At 52.1% G+C, this 8,990-nt stretch overlaps 1 protein-coding gene across 1 annotated transcript in view; it reads right to left on the bottom strand.

Moving 5' to 3' along the window:
* SH3BP5 (SH3 domain binding protein 5) overlaps positions 1-6,677 on the bottom strand; it is a 71,004-nt gene extending 64,327 nt beyond the window's left edge. The window contains exons 1-2 of the mRNA XM_055416632.2: positions 6,441-6,677; positions 4,751-4,813 (exon numbers count right to left, since the gene is read on the bottom strand). Of these exons, the coding sequence (XP_055272607.1) occupies positions 4,751-4,813; positions 6,441-6,587 (210 nt within the window). The 5' untranslated portion in view covers positions 6,588-6,677. The remainder of the gene's footprint in view (positions 1-4,750; positions 4,814-6,440) is intronic.
* Positions 6,678-8,990: the final 2,313 nt, after the last annotated feature.

Consider the following 8,990-nt stretch of genomic DNA (forward strand, 5'->3'; position numbering starts at 1 on the left):
TTTTTTATGGCTGAGTAACATTCCACTATGTATACACGCACCAAAAACTTTGACTGTACCACGTGTAGGATCTTAGTTCCCCAACCCAGGATCAAACGCAGTGCAGACCTGGATTCGTAACTACTGCGCCACCAAGGAGGTCCGGTACCACCACTCTATCCACCCACCCGTCAGTGAACACTTGGGGTTGCGTCCATATCTTGGATGTTGTAAACAGTGCATGGGCACTGGGGTCAACATTCACCTGCATCACTCCAAGTCATGAGGGGTGCTGGGCCCCACAGACCACAATCAAAAAGCAAAGGAAAGGAAATGCGGACAGCAGAAGACCCGCCCCTAGAGGCTCTGAACTATACACAGTCCATTGTCATTATCTGTCAATCTGTCTCCTAACTCCAAAGCATACTGTGCTGCTCTACAGCCATCCGTGGCCCTGCAGAGTGGCAAGATGCTTCAGTAGCGCGTGGGGCCTGTTCTCGGGGAGGAGGGACAGACACCCTCTGCCCCGATCCCGCTCTCATGCTGTAAACAGGCATCGTTGGCGCAGTCCATTTACTGCCACACTGACTGCATTTCTGTGCTTTGTGTTGGTGATTTTGCTGCTTAAAATGGACCCCAAGCCTAGGGCGAAAGGGCTGGCTAGTGTCCTAAGCCCAGGAAAGCTGTGATGAGGGCCTAACGGAGAAAACACGTCTTGAGTGAGCTTTGATCAGGCTGAGTCATGGTGCTGATGGCCAAGCTCAACATGAATGAACCAAAAATACACATTAAATAAGGTGTCTAAGGATTTCCATGCTGGTTGAGTGGTTAAGACTTTGCCTTCCTGAAACGCAGGGATGCAGGTTCCATCCCTGGCTGGGGAACAAAGATTCTACAGGCCAGAAACTCAAAACCAAGAACAGAAATGCTATTTTAACAAATTCAATAAAGACTTTAAAAATGGTCCACATTAAAAAAAAGAAATCTTTACAATAAAATCATGGGCATATTAAAAAGCACAGACATTACTTTGTCAACAAAGGTCCGTCTAGTCAAGACTGTGGTTTTTCCAGTAGTCATGTATGGATGTGAGAGTTGGACTATAAAGAAAGCTCAGTGCCAAAGAATTGATGCTTTTGAACTGTGGTGTTGGAGAAGACTCTTGAGAGTCCTTTGGACTGCAAGGAGATCCAACCAGTCCATCCTAAAGGAAATCAGTCCTGAATATTCTTTGGAAGGACTGATGCTGAAGCTGAAACTTCAACACGTTGGCCACCTGATGTGAAGAACTCATTCACTGGAAAAGCCCCTGATGCTGGGAAAGATTGAAGGCAGGAGGAGAAGGGGACGACAGAGGACGAGATGGCTGGATGGCATCACCAACTCGATGGACATGAGTTTGGGTGAACTCCGAGAGTTGGTGATGGACTGGGAGGCCTGGCATGCTGCAGTCCATGGGGTCGCAAACAGTCGGACACGACTGAGCGACTGAACTGAATGTGTCTTTAAATAGAAACACAAAGTTACGTACTGATCAGTGGACGTGGGGGACCAGAGGCTCACGGGAGCCTAATGAGGTTGAAGTTACTGAAAGCCTTTGGTCACAACATTTCCCTCAGGAGCCACAGCTTCCCGCAAGCTTAGCAAAACTTGTGCAAACAAGGAGGACCATCCGTGTGCTACGGTGGCTGCTCCCTGGCCCACACCCGTCAGTGCCCGCCCGCCCCCGGCACCCCCACCACTCTCTCCATCTGCCGCTCTGCACACAGGCTCCCTTGTTCAGATCAGTGTCTTCCGGAGATTCCTCTGCCAGGTCACTCTTCTACTGGACTCATGGCAACCAGTAATTAGTAGCCACCCCTCCACACCCCAGCCTCAACTCAGACATCAACTCCCTGAGGAGTTGAACAACCCTGTCTGCTTGGATCTGCAGAGGCTGCGAGCCCGACACCAAGGTGGGCACCCAGTGCCCACCCGAAGGGACACAGCCTGCCAGACAACTGCCATCAGCTCCCCTGTGGGCGCTGGGAGCGTGAGCAGCATCCACAGAGCCTGCACAGAGGCTGAAACCCTACCGATTAGAACCTGGCTGCTCTCCTAAACCTGGTTGGTCTGAAGTGAGACGTGCTCTAGGTATAAAAGATGCATGCGAGTTCCAAGACTTGATACAAAAATATATGCAAAACATCTCACTCATGATTTTCCTGTTTTGATTCCACATTGAAATTATTCTATCTCAAAAATTCTGGGTTAAAGGAAATTGGATGGAAATTAGATTCAGCTGCTTTTTGTTCCTTTTCAATATGGCTGCTAAGGAAGTTTTCATGACGTCAAAGTTTGCACTATAGTTGCCTGAGTCCACCCTGGTTATTGGAGAAGGAAATGCAACCCACTCCAGTATCCTTTGCCTGGAAAATTCCATGGACAGAGGAGCCTGGCGGGCTGCAGTCCACGGGGTCGCAGAGAGTCGGACACGACTGAGCGACTAAGCACACACACCCTGGTTATAATAAGGCCACAGACAGGCCAGCCGGTGACACAGGTCAGCCTGACCCCCTCTCCCGCTGGCTGCCAAGCGCCCTCCAGAGCCAGGCAGGAAACACCTGTCAGAGTTTCCTGTGACACGCAAAGACCTAAGTGTGTCCAGAAAGGGGATTCGGAAACCAGGGCTGAAAAGAGCTGAGATGAAGTTGTGCCCTCAGAAGGGGAACACAGCCTGGACATGGGTCGGCATGGAGCAGCCCTATAAATAAATATGCGTTGGATGAATAAATTGTGCGTTCGTGCTAAATCGCTTCAGTCATGTCTGACTCTTTGTGACGCCATGGACCGGAGCCCGCCAGACTCCTCTGTGCACAGGATTCTCCAGACAAGAATACCAGAGTGGGTTGCCATGCCCTCTTCCAGGGCATCTTCCCGACCCAAGGATTGAACCTACATCTCTTACATCTCCTGCATTGGCAGGAGCGTTCTTTACTACTAGGGCCACCTGAAAAGCCCTGAATACATCAGTACTTTGCCAAAAAACCTATTTCTAACTTGTCTGCTGGTATTTGGGATTGCAGAACACGAGCAACGGAAGGAGATCTGAAAAATGACTAGGCTGTGCCGTGTGGCTGACCTGTGAGGACACTGAAACTCTGTGTCCTCCCCTGGAGAAGAGGTGGTCCCTGCCTCCCACCCTACCTGCCAGGCCCAGGCCACCTGGTAGAACTGTCTACGATGATGGGAGTTCCTCTGATCTGTCCAATGCCTACTGCGCCCCTGAAATGTGGATACTATGACTGAGGAAGTGAACTTTAAATTTTATTTAATTGTAATTAATTTAAGCTCAAATAGCCACACGCGGCAAGAGGCGGCCATCCTGGACAGCACAGCTCTGGGCTGCTGTGACAAGGTGGAAGGAGGTAAAGCTTGTAAAACCCTTGGGGGACTCCCCTGGTGGCCCAGGGACTGAGACTCTGCACTCCCAATGCAGGGGGCCCAGGTTCGACCCCTGGTCAGGGAACCAAACCCCACACGCCGCCACTAAGAGCTCGCACGTCACAACTACAGATCCTGTGTGCTGTAACCAAGACTCACAGCAGCCAAAGAAAGGGAAACATTAAAAATAAAAAAAACTTTTTGGAAACGTCAAACCCTGACAGAAATGAAACAGGTCGTGCTGCTGAATGAATTCCAAACGGGAGATTCTAAGAGATTTCAACTGCCCAACCAAGAGTCCTGATTCATCAAACGTGCAAAAAAATTCCACACACAGAAGGTACTTCACTTGGGGGAGAAGAGGGCTCACAGATGAACCTGAACACAGGAAGAGTCCTTCAGAAGCAGCTCAGCAAACTAGCTCTGCCTCTCGGGCCACCTCTGGCCTCGACATGCAGGGACAACGCAGGGTTGCCGGGCTGGTGGATCACATTCCTGAGATCCCCCACCCCCTCACCCGGAGGGACCAGCGGTGCCCGCCCCTTCTGCTGACCTTCCCTCCCATTCCTTCTGCTACAGACGCTGGTCCTCCCACAGCTCCCAGACACAAGTGGGGGTTGTCAAACCTACGGGGAAGTGGTGGGAAAACCAACCACTGCTGGAAACGGATGGGGGCTAAGTGGGAGCCAGGAAGAGTGTCCATCTGTTCATTCAAGTGGAAAGATGCCCATGAACTTCAAATCAAGGTCTCAGCTCCCCAGATTTTTTCCAGGCAGGAAAGCGCTTCTGAGACTTAACAGCTTTTCTTTACCATTAAGATCATTAATATTCTACACCCAAGCAGACAATAAAGAAAAAAAGCAGGAGAGTGGAAGGGTGGGGACTGGGGAAGGTGGCAAAAGGTTAGGGCCCAAAAGTCAAAAAAGATCTAAGTCTTTTTGAGGAAACACATGATATTTCCAAGTAGCAATGTAAGGAGTTGCTGTCAAATATTTAAGAGATTTTGTGAGCTCATTCATTCTTATCCATTAAAGGGCACAGCTAACTTCCCCCCTCAATCCTTCTAACTTTTCAAAGGACACATTAACTTTAGGGCTTAAGAGTGTCTAAAGCCCTTGGTTTGGGCCCCTCCGAGCTTCCAGGATGAAAACCACGTGAAATTGGATCCACATGTGTTCCACCCACAAGCTGGCCTCAGTGGTGTAATTTATTCTGTCAGGCAGCTTGCTGTTGCTCAACTTCAAGGAGGGAACGCCAGCAACCACTCTGCAGCTATTAAAACAGAATGAACCAGCCTGGTGTCAGCAGGACAGAGGCCACCTCCACTTCAGCACCCAGCTTGCTGTACCTCAAGTTCAGTCTCCCGTCTGTTGATATCATCCGTGGATTGATTGAGCTTCTCCAGTTCTCCCTGATGAAGAAAAGGGACAGAAAAAAGACCTCAGGGATGCGTGCCTTTCGTTTCCACTGTGACTCAGCCCCAAAGTCTGCAAAGTTACTCTGGCCAGTTTGCAGGAAGGGGAACCAGTCCGTATTAACTGTCAAGGAAGACAGTTGTGCCTTGGCTGGAAGAACAAATGAATGTCAGCATTTCTGAAAACTTTTTCTTGATAGTGGCCTTTTTGAAAATGACTTAAGGGCCCAGGAATTTGTCTTTTCTTAGAAGGTCAATTATTTATTGCAGGTATGTGCCTTCAGGTAAACCCACCTGTTACAAACGGTTTAGAGGCTAAATCAAAATAATGCTTTCTGCTTTAGAGCAGGAATTTTGCAGTAAAGATAATGAAAACAAAGCCAAGCCTAAAGTATAAACTCAACGAAATCATGCGAACCAAGGGTGGGATTCTGGCATTAACTCACCCATAGTTGGGCATTTTTCTGTAGATAGCATTTTCTTTACAAACTGCCAATTATTCAAACTACCTAGCTGTTCACAAAACAACTAAAACTAGCTTTAATCCTGATCCTTTAAATATTTACAAGCTAACATTTTGTAAAAAGCGCCCAGCAGGAAGTTAACTCATTTTACTCTGCAAACAAAGGATCTTGTTAACAGAATCCCTCTACCAAGAAAACAAAATTTAGTAGCCGAAACCGATTTTAATAAATTCCTAAGACGAAGCTTTTTCCACCTGATTTTTATCTTGCTCACCTGCCATAACAATTCAGTTAAACACAACAGCTGAGTTAAATGAGCTTTTAAACAGATCTGCACACTGAAAAACCAATTAGGTCTCCAGAAATCGCAGTTCATGCTGAAAAGCAGGGTTTTGTTACAAGTGACTTATGGAAGAGTAGAAAAATGGGTCTTGCAAAGGGATGTGCTGTGCTTTTTTGCTTAGAGGGTGAAGAGGTTAAGCTGTCACTTTGAGATCTCGGCTAGGAAATTGCTTTTTAATCATCTCCCGGAGAAATGGAGGCGCAGGAAGCAGGCCAACCCTCTCGCCTGCTCGCGCGTCAGCTTTGCGCACCAGTTGGCCCTGATTTCTGTTCACTCTCGACCTCACAAGGAGGAAAAGCTGGGTCCATTTGAGGCCAGCCGGAGGGCTGCGCCGGGGGTGACAATAAACCCTTCGGTGTGCTAACGACGAATCGGCGTGGGGGGAGGGGGATGGCTCCGGACGGTCCCTCTGCCAGGTGAGGGCTCCGACCCCCGGGCTCCGACTCCCCAGGTGCAGGGGGCGGCCGGCGCCCACCGCCCGCCGGGCTCCGGAGTGCGGAGGTGGCGCGGAGCCCGCGGCCGCCGAGCCGGATCGGGTCCCCCGAACCCGGCGAGGCGCCCCCGCCCCTTTCCCCTTTGTTGCAGCCCGCCCCGAGCGCAGGGCGCGCTGCGGGCGAACCCCGGTCCCCCCGGGGGCCCCGGCGACGGAGTCTGGCCGCGTGCGCGCGGGCACCGCAGCCTCCCCGGGAAGCGGGCGAAACCCGGCGCGCGGAGCCTCTCTCCCCGCAGCCCCGGGCCTCCCCGGCCGCTCCCCCGCGCGCGGCACCCGGAGCTCCGAGGCGGGCTGGGCGCGGAGGCCGGGCCCCGCGCGCCCCACCTGGATCCGGGGGTCCACCTCCTCCTCGTCCGCCAGCGCGGGCTCCATCGCGGCTTCCTCCTCCTCCTCCTCCTCCTCCGAGTCCCGGGCGGGCGGCGGGCGCTCCGCCGGGCCCTCCGGGCGGCTCCGCCTCGGCGCCGCGTCCATGCCAGGGGCGTGCGGGGCTGGCGGCCGCAGCTCGCGCCGGAGCCTCCTGGCGCGGCCGCGGGTGCCCGGGCTCCGGAGGAAGTGGGCGCGGTCGCCCCTCTCCGCCGCGGCCGTCAGCGCCGCCCGCTCCGCCCCCGGCCCGCCCCGCGCCGCCCCGGCTCGGCCCGGCCGCCCGGGGAACCGCTCCGTCACAAAACCTCTGCACCAGCAAGCCCGTGGGTGGTGAGATGGGGGAGCCCTCACCCCAGTTTTAACTGAGCAGCCGGAAGAGATCGCCAGCTCCCCGAGGTCGGCCGCCGGGTGTCCGGGTGCTTTTCCCCCTCCCGCCTCTGCCAAGGCGAAGTGTCTCCGTGGAGGGAAATTGTTAATCGCTCAGTGGCGTCCCACTCTCTGCGACCGCATGGATTTAGCCCCCAGGCTCCTCTGTCCATGGAGAGTCTCCAGGCAAGAACACTGGAGTGGGCTGCCTTGCCCTCCTTCAGGGCATCTTCCTGGCGCAGTGATGGAACCCGGGTCTCCTGCATTGCAGGCGGATTCTATACGGTCAGAGCCACCAGGGAAGCAAGGTGGAAGGAAAGTTTGGGGTATTTCCACCATCTGAAGTCCCCTTTTGAAGCTTGTCCTGAGTGACCTTGGACCAGTTGCAAGACTCAAACCCCTGTGTACACTCCAAGCACTTCTGTCCCCTTGGGTGAAGCTGAGGAAATGTATCCTCCTGAAGGTTTCCCCAGAAAAGGGAACGGAAACATGCGCTCACATAGACACAAAACGACCCAGAGGGGAGCCGGCTCCAGCTCCAGGGGTGGATTCCTTGTCCAAAGGCTGTGCCCCCACTGAGCAGAGCTCCACACCCAAGAAGCTCTGCTGTAAGAGTTGTGGGATGGCCCTACCTGAATAGCTGGGAAGCACGGAAAATCCATTGATCGGGGTTGGGGGCGGTTGCATGTGTGCGTGCAGCCTCCTCCAGGAGACGCGAGTGTTAACCTCTGTTAATGGACACACTCCATCCAAGAGGTTACTGACTGAGGAGGTTTCCTGCCCACCCTGAACAGATGGGGCGTCAGAACTGGCCCGGCAAACTCAAAAAAGCCAAAGAATAAAGGTCCTGTCTGCGCTTTTATGAAATGTCAGGGCCACTGTGATGTCAGGGGAGCAGAAGGTCAGATGACCTTAGCAAAGCAGGCAAGGACATTGCCACTGGCCATCGCTAATGTCTCCTTCACTACAAAAACACAGTGTACGCTCTTTCTACGCAGAGGCTTGTGGCCTGTGGGCTCTGTTGAGTTTGGAGGGCAGACACTTGAGAAAGGAGCTTCCTTCTGAGAGCTTGTCATTAAAGCCAGCCTTGGGAAGCCTGGCTATGGTTGGTTTTATCAGAAGCTAAGTTGGGGGGTTACTCCTTGGGCAAGGTTCCGCCCTACACACTCTGGCACCGTGACCCTCCCCATCAAAGGAGCTTCACTGTCTCCTGGAGGTGATACAGGTGTATGTCGGGGGTTTGTTTCTGAACAGGTCACACCTGTTCATTGTTCTTTAAATCAAGAGAGAGTCAGCAGTTCTTCGTGAGATGTTCTCAAATTCCTTGCTAAGGACATAGTTGCTTTTCATGTCCAGTGATGGATGAGGGCAGGGTCAAGATGGCCATTAAGAGTCACTTTGGGACACAAGAGCCACCAGTGTCTCTTCGTTGGCTTGGAACTGAGCCTGTACCTGAGCAGACTGACCCCAGCTGTCAACAAACTGAGACAGGTTAAAAACAAGAAGTGAGGTCACCCCTGATTCTAAGCGCTTCCTCGTGGTGGAACCTCATCATCACCATTCGAACAGCAGCCTCCAGAATACATTTCTGTTTAAGTTTAGATTTAAGAGCAATAGGGTGGTTCAAATGCCTCCATGGGACACAGGGAAACAGCTTCAACATCAGTGTAGACTTTTGTTGCTTTATTTTTAGAAGACCTGGGCCAGCGGTAGCAAGGATCCCAATAAGTGTTCTGAAGTTTAAAAAAAGGAAAACAAACAAACCACAGCACTCTGTGTATTTCTCTGGATACATACATATGCACATCCGTGCATAGGAAGAGAGCAGGGAGACTCTGTACCCAACCAAGGGCGGCTAACCCTGGAAAGGACGGTAGGGAAGGGCCCAAGACTGTCTAGGATGGGGGTTGGATATGTCAGACGGAACTTTTCATTTCTCAGTAATATTTGCATTTTTATCAGGAGGATATATTTATGATTATTTGTGTTGGCTGCCGTCTATGGAGTCGCACAGAGTCGGACACGACTGAAGCGACTTAGCAGCAGCAGCAGCAAGATAAATTAGCGATATCAAGGGAACATTTCATGCAAAGATGGGCTTGATAAAGGACAGAAATGGTATGGACATAAAAGAAGCAGAAGATA

Source organism: Moschus berezovskii, chromosome 1 (assembly GCF_049115385.1).
Source record: "Moschus berezovskii isolate FMDL1 chromosome 1, NW_MosBer_1.0, whole genome shotgun sequence".
Taxonomy (NCBI): Eukaryota; Metazoa; Chordata; class Mammalia; order Artiodactyla; family Moschidae; genus Moschus; species Moschus berezovskii.